The sequence below is a fragment of the Eriocheir sinensis genome, chromosome 62 (assembly GCF_024679095.1).
Source record: "Eriocheir sinensis breed Jianghai 21 chromosome 62, ASM2467909v1, whole genome shotgun sequence".
Classification (NCBI taxonomy): Eukaryota; Metazoa; Arthropoda; class Malacostraca; order Decapoda; family Varunidae; genus Eriocheir; species Eriocheir sinensis.
This window is the reverse complement of record NC_066570.1, coordinates 3600116-3612615: the sequence shown is the minus strand read 5'-3', so window position 1 is coordinate 3612615 and position 12500 is coordinate 3600116. Positions and strand designations below refer to the sequence as shown.

The following is a 12500-nucleotide window of genomic DNA, read 5'->3' as shown; positions in this document are numbered from 1 at the left end:
TATAATTGTTTTTTTTCAGTTTTTGAGTTTCGTTTCTTTTTTTTATCTTTAATCTTTTCTCTTTTCTCCTTTTTCATATTCTTCTTCTCTTTTCTTTTCTTTCTTTTCCTCGTTTCTATTTTTCGTTCTTTTCTCTTTCTCTTCTTCGTTTCTTTTTTCGTTCTTTTTTTCTTTTCTCTTTGCTTTCTTCGTTTCTTTTTTATTTTTCATTTCATTTTTTTTTCTTTCTTATTCTTTTGTTTTTCTCTGTTTTCGTAGCCACATTGCTTGCCAGTACCTGTGGGCTTATCTAACCTTGGCATATTTATTCTCGTAGTTTTGTTTTCATTATTTAGTTATTTTTGTCTCCGAGCCGTTTGGTGGTTCCGTTTCATATCCTCTTTTTCAAGCTGTCCTTTTTAATTTCCATGCTTCTCCTCTGAATCAAATTTATATCACCATATCTTTTTTTCTTTTCATATTTCATTGTGTTGTTAACCGCTCTCTTTTTTCTCTTTTTGGTTCATTTTGTTTTTCTGTTCCATATCCTTTTTTTCGAGCTCTGCATTTTAATTTCCTTGCTTTCGTTCTGCAGCAACCCCTCTTCATATTTTTTTTATTTATATATATATTTTTTTCATTTTAACCATTATTTTTTTCGGTGAGCCGTTTTTTTTTTTTTGCTTCATTTACTTTTTTTAAGCCGTACTTTTCACATTTTTTTTTCTCTGAAGCCCCTGTATTTTTCTCTTTGTTTTACTCTTCATATTTCTTTGTTTTCAGTTAATCGCTCTTTTTGTTTCTGGTCCGTTTGGTATTTATATTTCTTTTACGTTTTTCATGGGATACTTTTCAATTTCATTTCCTCGCGCTGAAGTAACTACATAAATTCTTTTCTACATATTCCTTTGATTTCGTTTAGTTAACCATTCATTCCTTTCGTCTTCTTTGGCCGTTTGGTGTTTCTGTTCCATTTACTTTTTTCCATGCAGTAGTTTTCGATTTCCGATTCTTTTTCTCTCTCTGAAGCAACTCCATTTCTCTTGTTTTCTCCCGCTTGACTTAATTTTCATGTTTTTCAACGATCTCTCCTTCTTGCGTGGGATGCCGGGGTGGGTGCGTCGCGGCCTTGTTCTGTCCTGAGCGCTTCCATTCTCTTTGCGAGTTGTTATTTTCTGCGTCCCATTTTCTTCCTCTGGTTTCTTCCCCTCTCAGTGTTGTTTTAGCGAAGGTCGTCTGGTCCTGGCCGTGTTGGGAGGCGGGAGTGTCCTCGTATAATTATCTCCCTGTATTTATGTTCTTTTGTTTATTCTGGGTGTAGTTTTCTCCTCCGTGTTGCTTGCCTCACAGGTGTATTACATTAACTTTACTTCATTCCCTATAGTCTCAGTTATAATCTGTTTTAGGTGCGTCTATTTTCATTTATTATTTAGTTCTCATTTGGCTCAGCTGGTTAATGCTAATGCTAATAGTGATGATAATAATAATAGTAATAATAGTAATGCTGATAAGACTTCTTTTTATGCATTTTCTATATGTAAATGTTTATCATCTTAACTTTTAACTCCTTTACTTACATAGTAATTCATATTTTTGTGTGGTATTTCTGTTGATATAGGTGTATTAATTCGTCTTCAGTCGTAAAGGGTTTTATAATTCTCCTTTTCTGTAATTTTCGCTTCTTTCTCCCCTTGAGTGTTATCTCCGAATATGTTTTTAGTCTAGTTAGCGCAGACACAGAAGGGGAGGGGTAAAGGGTGGGGCCTTAACAAAGAAAGAATTATTTGGGACACAGATACGTACTGACACGCCAGAGCTCAATACACTCCACCCACTCACCCACCCACACACGCGCACACGCCCCCAATACACAAACTTCTATCAAAGCTAAGCCTGCCCGGCGGACAAGCGCAACACCCACGCACTGCAACACAACTCTGCTCACGAAAGGTACAAAACAAAAATAGAACTGAATACAATATCAGGGAAGACTACAAAGAGAGACCCGTATACAGAGAGAAAGACAGAAACAGATAGATAGATATAGATAGAAAGATAGATAGAGAGAGAGAAAGAGGGAGAAACAAAACTAAAAAAATAGGAAGAAAATAATGAACTAAAAAACTGACCATCTTACCATAGACTGAAGGGAGGTTAGTTCATATCCTAATCACACTTAGAGTAACTCATATAGACACGAGCATTATTAACACCGTAAGAATGTTAACAAGACAGACCCATCAGGTATTCACACACATTCAAACTAACTCGTTGTAGTCTCTAAACAAGTTACAATTACACACATTAATCTTACCTTCTTAGACTAACACACACATACCCGCTTAATGAACATCCTCCAAAACTTAGCCAGACAAGACTCACACATATACAGACCGACTAGCCATGATCCCTAAACAAGTTAAAATTACACTCCTTAATCTTACCTTCTCATGCCAACACACATAGAATCCTTTAATGAACATCCTCCAAACCTTAGCCAGACAAGCCCATTAGGTATACTCACACATATTCAAACTGTCTCGTTGTATTTCCCAAACAAGTTAAAATTTCACACTTTAATCTTACATGCTCATGCCAACACTCATAGACCCCTTTAATTAACACCCCCGAAAACATAACCAGACAACCCCATCAGGTATAGTCACACATATACAGACTGACTAGCCATGATCCCTAAACAAGTTAAAATTACACACCTCAATCTTACCTGCTCAGACCAACAAACATAGACTCCTTTAATGTACACCCTCTAAACCTTAGGCAGACAAACCCATTAGGTATACTCACACATATTCAAACTGTCTCGTTGTATTCTCCAGACAAGTTAAAATTTCACACTTTAATCTTGCCTGCTTAGACGAACACACATCCCAGACAAGCCCATCAGGTATACTCACACATATTCAGACTGACTCTCGCCCTGGTCCCCGTCCGGCCAGGCGGCATAGCACACGATCCTCTCCCCGTCAGCGTAGCCAATGGTGGCGGTGGTGAAGTAGATGAGGTTGGGCAGCGACAGGCACACGGACGACACCCATATCCACACCACGATGAGGATGGTCGCTTTCCGTCCCATGCGCGGCCGGAGCGGGTGCATGATGGCTATGTATCTGTGGGAGGGAGAGAGAAAAGAAGTAGCTGTTTATTGTTGAAGGGATAGATGTTAAGGAAGGAAGAGATATAGGTAGATGGATAAATTGGTAGAGAGAGAGAGAGAGAGAGAGAGAGAGAGAGAGAGAGAGAGAGAGAGAGAGAGAGAGAGAGAGAGAGAGAGAGAGAGAGAGAGAGAGAGAGAGAGAGAGAGAGAGAGAGAGAGAGAGAGAGAGAGAGAGAGAGAGAGCGTCAGACAGACAGAGACAAGAGAGAGAGAGACTGACATAAAAATAAAACTATCAATCCTCCAAACAGAACTCGAAAAATATACAACAGCCAATCACATAAAAGGGAAAATTCAGCTTTGACTTCAGCTTCGCCAATAAAAAAAAATATCCCCGTCGAGCTTGGCAGTTGTGAAAAAAAAGAGAAAAAAAACTCCTGAATATATTTTTCCCGAAACACTAACGCTTCTTTTTCCTCTTTTCAGAGTTCAGAGGTAAGTGAACATTGGATGGCTGGCTCCGAAGACTTTTCCGTGAGTATATTGTTAACTTGTAGTGGTGTAGTGTGTGTGTGTGTGTGTGTGTGTGTGTGTGTGTGTGTGTGTGTGTGTGTGTGTTTCCCTTCATAAAAGGTAAAATTAATAGCAGAATTAGGATGACAAACTTGCAACACTTTGGTTAACGTTCGTAATTATGATTCTTTTACTAATTCATGTGGCGTAATTAGATGAGAGAGAGAGAGAGAGAGAGAGAGAGAGAGAGAGAGAGAGAGAGAGAGAGAGAGAGAGAGAGAGAGAGAGAGAGAGAGAGAGAAGTGAAGTGAAGTGAAGTATAGTGTTTAAATGGAATTAGAAAAAAAAAATCGTACAAAAATAAAAAAGATTAAAGAAAAGATGAAACATAACCAAAAATAACCAAACGAATCAGGAGAGAGAGAGAGAGAGAGAGAGAGAGAGAGAGAGAGAGAGAGAGAGAGAGAGAGAGAGAGAGAGAGAGAGAGAGAGAGAGAGGATGCCCTATAATTTAAACGCCACTACTCATACAACGAATGAAATAGCGAAACAGCTTCACTTCTAATCCCCAAAGTGCTATACGTAATATCAAACGGAATAAACAGACTTGCAAAATGACTCTCGGGAAAAGTAACAAATTGTCGGCTAAAACCATAAATAAAATGTAAGTTTGAATGGAAGCGTTTGAAAATACACTAAGAAGACGAGTGACCATATTCTTAAACAGTTCAGCGCCTAAGTACACCCATTTGACAAGGATTTCGTAGAAGTTTTGAGCATTTCCAGGGGCAGTTTTACGATCCTTCTGGTAGTTCGACCTTTTTCTGTCCCTTGAACATAAAAAAATACTTCGGCGCTTAAGTACAAATATTTAACAGGGATTTCGTAAGAGTTTTGAGCATTTCCAGGGGCAGTTTCACGATCCCTCTGGTAGTTTGACCTTTTTCTGTCCCTTGAACATAAAAAAAAAAAACAGTTCGGCGCTTAAGTACACATTTTTGACAGGGATCTCGTAAGAATTTTCAGCATTTCCAGGGGCAGTTTTATGACCCTGGTGGTAGTTTGACCCTTCTTCTGTATCATGACCCTATTAAAAACACTCAATAGAACCCGACTGATCTCCATTTAGGACTTAAGTGATGTGAGGAGTGAAAGCGTCTGACAATATCTATTTAAATATATAGATTAAGTGTATGGATTAAGTGGAAAGAAGACGAAGTGTAAAGAAATAAATAGTAATACTGAATGTAGGTTTGGAGGTTACACTAATTAGATTAATCCCGTAGCAGCGACGGGCCAAATTTGTGCCATGATATAAACCCCCAAAATAGATGATGCATAAACTGATCACAAATGCTTTGATATATATTACGAAATGGTTTGTGTGAGGGATGATTTTTTTCTCTCATTTTTTCTCGCTTAGAAGGACCATTAAGAAACATGATCCCCGCTGCTACCAGGTTAAGTGTATTTTTTTTCGATTTATTTTTCCTTCTATTTGAATGATGGAATTTCCTTCATGGATATATTTCCTCTTGCTGCACACTTAACCCCCTCATCTTCTTCCTCCTCCTTCTTCCCCCTCTTCCTCTTCCTCTTCCTCTTCTTCCAGTGCCCGGGCCATCTACATACATATTACCCATCTACATACGTAACACACACACACACACACACACACACACACACACACACACACACACACACACACACACACCTAAATTATTCCGGGGCAGGTGTTTTTCATGTCACATTCCTTCGTATCTAGATTATCACAGGAAAGGTATTTTGCATTATTATTATTATTATTATTATTATTATTATTATTATTATTATTATTATTATTATTATTATTATTATTATTATTATTATCGCTGTTATCATCATCATCATCATCCTCTTTTTCCTATTATTATTACCCTCTTTTATTATCGTCTTCGTCATCATCATCATCATCTTCATCTTCATCACTACGAGTTTCAGCAAATTCATATATAAAATTTGATGTCCTTTCCTGTCCGCGTCTTGGTCCTGTCTCATCACTGTCAGAGAGAGAGAGAGAGAAGGAGAGAGAGGGAGAGAGGGAGAGGGAGAGATGGAGAATAATGGTAGAAGGAAAGGCAAGAAATAAATCAACGGAAAACATCACCGAAAAGTAGAATGAAGGAATGGTAAAAAGAAAGGAAATAGTACAAGGTAGGAAGAAAAAGGATAGATAGATGGATAGATAAACAGACAGATAGATAGATAAATAGATAGAGAGAGAGACTCTATATATATTCCCTCATTCTTTTCCCCTCAACATTTGGCCTCATTCTGACGCGTTCTATCTACGCCTCATCGTGTGTGTGTGTGTGTGTGTGTGTGTGTGTGTGTGTGTATTTGTGACATGAATACATAAACGTTGTCTTGTGTGTGTGTGTGTGTGTGTGTGTGTGTGTGTGTGTGTGTTTATACAGCTCAGTTATACAAGTGTTTCAATGTGTAGTAACTCTTTATTTTCCTATCTTGTTAACGCTTTTGTATTAATAACTCAACGCTATCTTCGTCCTTTCCGTGACCTTAATACATTTGTGCTTCACTCTCTTTCTAAATACCTCTAAATATCTAAATATCATCAGCTGTCCGATCATAATTCCTCCAGTTTCTTGGTGTCTAAATATCACTAACTTCCCAGTCTCTCAATTCCTCTAACCTCGTGGCTTCTTAATATCAACAACCTCCCGAACTCATAATTTCTCTTAACATTGTAGTCTAAATATCAACAACTTCCTAATCTCATAATTTCTCCTTACATCGAAGTGTGAGTATTACCAACTTCTCGGTCTCTCAATTCATCTAACTTCCTGGCCTCTAAGTATCACTAATTTCCTCATCTGTTAAATACTCTAACCTTCCGATCTCCAAATATCACTATAACTTTCTGTCCTCTAAATATTACAACTTCACGATCTCTTGACTCCGCTTAACTTCCGATCTTCCATTATCACAACTTCCCAATCTCTAAATTCCTCTGAACTTCTCGATCTCTTACTTCTTCTTAACTTCCTGATCTCCTAATCCTTCCCAACTTCCCAATATCTCAAAGTCTCTAACCTTTTTATCGCTTAACTTCTCTATCTTCCCAATCTGTTAACAATTTTTACTTCTTAACTTCCTGGTCTCCTAATTCCTCCCAACTTCTCGTCTATAACCTTCTGATCGCTTAACTTCTCTATCTTCTTAATCTGATTACAAATTTTAACTTCCCAATCTCTCAACAACTCCAAACTCCCCGATCTCCAAATACTACATTAACACCCGAATTCCCAAACATCACAAATTAGTCTAACCTCCCCTACTCGATCCAGCACTGCCAGGCCGTCACCGCTTCATCTCCTTCCTACTGGCGGCGTATCTTTGTGCCGAGGTCGAAGCTAATAAAGGTAAGAGCCGCTCCAGTTGAGTTACCGAGTCTATCCATTACGATGCCACATATAACTGTTAGGGAAGGAGGTACAGTGACAGCATTCTTGGTACTCCGTCTCTGTTGATCTATTGGCATGGGTGTGTTTAGCATTGTTTTCCCCTTCTCTGTTACTTTCCGATGTTTTCAGTCTTTGCTTCGGTGATTTCCTTCTTCTTTTTCCATCCATCATTTATTTCCTTCCTTCATCTTCGTTTTTCCCCTTTCTGTTAATTTTCGATGTTCTTTTTTTTGTTTCCTTGATTTCCTTTTTTTTATCTATCATTTCTTTCCTTCCTTAATTCCTTCCTTCATCTTCGTTTTGCTCCTTTCTGTTACTTTCTTCCTTTTCTATCCCGTTGGTCTTTTCTTTCTTTTCTTCCTCCATTTCCTCGTTTCATCATGCTGTTATTTCTTTCTTCTGTTAATGTTTCGCCTAACACTTTTTTTTCCCATTCTGCTGCATTTTCTTAATTCTTCTTTCACTCTTTCCTTCTTTTTTCCTTCCATTCTTCCTTCCTTCCTTCCTTCCTTCCTTCCTTCCTTCCTTCCTTCCTTCCTTCCTTCCTTCGGTTCCTTCGTTCCTCCTACCCTTTTCTCTTGTAATTAGCATCACCTGAGAGAGAGAGAGAGAGAGAGAGAGAGAGAGAGAGAGAGAGAGAGAGAGAGAGAGAGAGAGAGAGAGAGAGAGAGAGAGAGAGAGAGAGAGACTATCAATCTATTCATCAATCAATCTATTCATCCATCTCTATCTATATCTCTATCTATACCTATCTATCCATCGTCCCCACCCAATCATATTCCACCCCCTTATGCAACTGTGCCATTAACAACACCATTTTCACCTGACATATATATATCAACCAACGAGAATATCTAACACTCCATCCTGGCTTAATCTCCTCGCATAGCCGCACTGACACGACCGACATTCCGCCTATATTGAACGCGAGACACGGGGACTCTATTTCCCGGCTCCCCTTCAATAAATATGATAATGAGCACCGCCGGGGAGGTCTTCAGCATGTAAATTTGCCCCGTAATTTAAATCAATGAGGGAGTCTTCTCGGAAAGAACGGATCACTTGTTGTCGTGGTGGCGTAGGTGGTGGTGGGAGGGAGAGGTTGAGGGAGAGGGAAAGAGAGAGAGGGAGAGGAGAGGGAGAGGAAGATACAGAGAGAGGAATGATAGAAGAAAGGGGAAGGAATAAAAAAAAGGTGAGGAAGATAATTGATACACGGAGGAAAAGAATAACGGAAGAAAATGAATAATGTAAAAGGAGAAGAAGGAGAAGCAGAGGAAGTAGAAGAAGAAAATGTAGATGAAGATGAAGATGAAGATGAAGAAAAAGAAGAAGAAAAAGAAGAAAAGGAAATATGGAAAAGAAATAGAAAGAGAGAGAGAGAGAGAGAGAGAGAGAGAGAGAGAGAGAGAGAGAGAGAGAGAGAGAGAGAGAGAGAGAGAGAGAGAGAGAGAGAGAGAGAGAGAGAGAGAGAGAGAGAGAGAGAGAGAGAGAGAGAGAGAGAGCGCAGAACCAGTACCCAATGAACTAGTATTGTTTGTGTAATCCTGCGGGAGGTAATGCGCATTTTGCTGTATATTTAATCTGCTGTGAAAAATAATATAATACTCCTTTGTGAGCAATTTTATGAGTCTTTGATCCTATCTGTCTCGTAATGCTGAGGTTTTATTTGTTTATTTTATTTGTTTTGTTTAATTATTGTGTTGTGTGTGTGTGTGAAATATTTAATACTCGGCCTGTGATTGCCTTCCCGAGTTACCAAATAATTCACAACATAACGTAATATTGCAGGCAGGAGGCGAGTGTGTTCCGGCAGATGTGTGAAATGTTTGACCTGGAACACGATTTTTTTTTTTACTTTTTTTCTTTTATTTTCTGGCTTTTCTCCTTTCTACAATTTTTTTCTCATTCCTTCGAAATCTCGGCTTCTAACTTTTTGATCTCAATTTCTTACTTTTTTCTTTCCCTTTCCATTCTTTTATTTTTTCCTCCTCCTCCCTTCTTCGCCATTCACTCTCTCATTTTTTCCTATCCCTCTTAATTTCCCTCTCTTTTATTCGTCTCCATCCTTCTCCTTCTCCTCCTTCCCTTCTTCCTTCCTTTTCCCTTACTTCGTTTATGTTTCCCTCTTCCTCCCCTCTTCGCTATTCTCTCTCTCATTTTTTCCTATCCCTCCCAATTTCCCTCTCTTCTATTCGTCTCCATCCTTCTCTTTATGCTCCTTCCCTTCTTCCTTCCTTTCCCCTTACTGTGTTTCCATCCATTAAAAAACGCCACATTATGATAGATGTTGCAGTATATTTTTTGGTAGGTAATGTTTTCCTTTTCCCACTTTCACGAGTAAACAAACAAGGTGTATTTTAATGTCAAGTCTGAGTTGTGATTTACGGTATCTCATTTCCATAGTTAAATCACCTTCATATATTTCCATTGACAAGATACAGCCGAAATTGACTTCTTTTCTGGCCTATAGTTGTAGTTTCTTATGTTAGAGCAGCGGACTTTTTTTTTACTGTAAAGGAAGAGTTGAATAGAAGAAGAACAAAAGAAGGGAATAGTATAGAGAAAGAAGATTTAAGAAGAAGGAGGAGGAGGAGAAACAGGAGAAAAAGAAGGAGAAAGAGAAGGAGAAAAAGGAGAAAGAAAAGGAGGAGAAAAAGGAGAAAAAGAGGGAGGGGAAGAATTAGCAGAATGAGAATTAGAAGAATGAGAATTAAAAGAATGAGAATTAAAAGAAGGAGAATTAAAAGAAGGAGAATTAGAATGAGAATGAGATGGAGAATGAGGAGAAGGAGAGAGAAAAGGAGAGAGAAAAGGAGAGAGAAAAGGAGAGAGAGAGAGAGAGAGAGAGAGAGAGAGAGAGAGAGAGAGAGAGAGAAAGCTGCCTCCCTTACAGTAACAACAACAACAAAACAAAAAAAAGAATACTAGCCGCCGCAGATAGTTTAGTCATACAGGTGTTCGTCATTAGGAGAGGCGCGTCAGGGCGGCCAGTAGCATGAATATTTTTAAGTCGGCAGCAGCTGTTCCTCATTATAACTTTGTCCCTTAATAGAAAAAAAAGGCGCATCATTATTAATACACCCATTTTTATTTTTTTGTGTGTGTTCGTTCGTTAATGGCACTTCAGGGATGATTAGAACCAGCTGCTTTCATTTTTTCATTTCATTTTTTCCGCTCCGTATCAATCTTATGTCTTTCCTATATTTTCCTCAGTGCATTTTCTTTTCCTTTTTGAGTACCCTCCGTCTTTATCTCTTCTTTTTCTTTCCTCTTCCTATTTTTTCTCACAGTACTTCCTTTCTTCCTTCCTTTTCTCCTCCTTCCCTTCTTCCTTCCTTCCTTCCCCTTCTCTTTACCTCCCTCCTTCCCTCTATTCTTTCTACCATATTATTCTTTTTTATATCATTCCTTCATCATCACATTTTCAAATTCCGGTATCTTAATCCGTCCTTCCCCCCCTTCCTTCCCATCCTCCTTTTCCCTTCCTCCCATCTTCGTTACCAAAGGTCTGTTTTCCCCTCCCCTCCTCCTTTCCCTCTCTCCCATTACCCTTCTTCGTCCTCCTCTCCCTCCTTTCCTTCTACCTTCCTCTTACTCCTTCCTCTTTATTCACTCTACCCCCTTTTATACATATTTTTTCTTTTATCTTTATCTTTTTTGTAACCTAAATCTTCTTTCTATCTTCCTCCTTCAGTATCATATTTTCTATCCCTTTTATCGTAATCCCTTATTCTTCCCTCTCTCTCTCTCTTCCCTTCCTCTGTATTTTTTCCCTTCTTCCCTTCATCGCTATCCACGTCCTCTATTTTTCCTTTCCATCATCCTTCCCTTCTAATTCTTTTATTGTGATCCCTTCTTCTTCCTTCTCTCTCTTCCCTTCATCTGTATTTTTTCCCTTCCCCCCTTCATCGCTATCCACGCCTTCTATTTTTCCTCTCCGTCATCCTTCCCTTCTAATTCTTTTATTGTGATCCCTTCTTCTTCCTTCTCTCTCTTCCCTTCCTCTGTATTTTTTCCCTTCTTCCCTTCATCGCTATCCATCGCCTCAATTTTTCATCTCCGTCATCCTTTCCGTCTTTCCAATTATCCTCCGTCGCCTCCTCCTATCCTTTCTTTGTCTATTTTTTTCCCTTTCCTTCCCTCGTCGCCATACACGGTTTCAATTTTTACCTTCCCTTCTCCTTTCCTTGTCTCCCATTACTCACCCTCCTCCCCTCCCTCCTTCCCTCCTTCCCTCCCTCTTTCCTTTCCCTTAATTGGACCCGAATACGTAATCAGAATCCCCTCCTACGCCTTACCCAATCCCGTCGTTCCCGCCACCTAGGAAATTCATCGCTTTTTTATTTTGTGGATTTGACGGAGGCGGTGATGGGATTGAGGTGGTGGTGGTGATGCTGGTGATGGTGGTGATGAAGATAGATAAACTGATTGATGATTGGTTTCTTGGATATGTAGAGAGAAATTGATTCATAAATGCTTGAACAATAGACCGCATTTTATCGTCTGCATCTCAACCTTGCTACGATCAGAACCTCTTTTGAAGGAGTGTTTAGCCGCCTCTCACAACTAATTTGATTCTATTGTTTTATGGCTACTGTTTTTTTCTGTTGTTGTTGGAGTAGAGGTAGTTGTGTGGGCTGTTAATATCGCTGTCTTCTTCGGTAATGAAAAAAAGAGTTTGTATGGAGAGTATAGAAAAGCATAATCACTTTGTCTGTTTTGTTGTTCTTGTTGAGGTAGAGTTAGTTATGTGTTCTCTTAATCTCGCTTTTGTATATCCTCGACTTCCTTCTTCGGTAATGAAAAAAAAAAATGTGTCTGTGTGGAGAGTACAGGAAATCATAATCACCGTCTGTTTTGTTGTTCTTGTTGAGGTAGAGATAGTTTAGTAGGCTCTTAATCTCGCTTTCATATGCCCTCGACTGCCTTCTTCGGTAATGAAAAAAAAAAATGTGTCTGTGTGGAGAGTATAGGAAATCATAATCACTTTGTCTTTTTTGTTGTTCTTGTTGGGGTAGAGTTAGTTTAGTAGGCTCTTAATCTCGCTTTTATATGCCCTGGACTTCCTTCTTCGGTAATGAAAAAAAACAATATCTGTGTGGAGAGTATAGGAAAGCTAATCACCGTCTGTTTTGTTGTTCTTGTTGAGGTAGAGTTAGTTATGTGTTCTCTTAATCTCTCTTTCATATGCTCTCGACTGCCTTCTTCGGTAATGAAAAAAAAAATGTCTCTGTGTGGAGAGTATAGGAAATCATAATCACTTTGTCTTTTTTGTTGTTCTTGTTGAGGTAGAGTTAGTTTAGTAGGCTCTTAATCTCGCTTTTATATGCCCTTGACTGCCATCTTCGGGAATAAAAAAAGGTGTCTGTGTGGAGAGTATAGGAAAGCATAATCACTTAGTCTTTTTTGTTGTTCTTGTTAAG

The 12500-nt window shown here is 38.9% G+C and overlaps 1 protein-coding gene across 1 annotated transcript in view; it reads right to left on the bottom strand.

Annotated features, from left to right (window-relative positions):
- Nucleotides 1-12500, bottom strand: part of LOC126986545 (tachykinin-like peptides receptor 99D) — a 92602-nt gene that overhangs the window by 36000 nt on the left and 44102 nt on the right. Inside the window, exon 2 of the mRNA XM_050842813.1 lies at nucleotides 2898-3138. Within this exon, the coding sequence (XP_050698770.1) occupies nucleotides 2898-3138 (241 nt within the window). The remainder of the gene's footprint in view (nucleotides 1-2897; nucleotides 3139-12500) is intronic.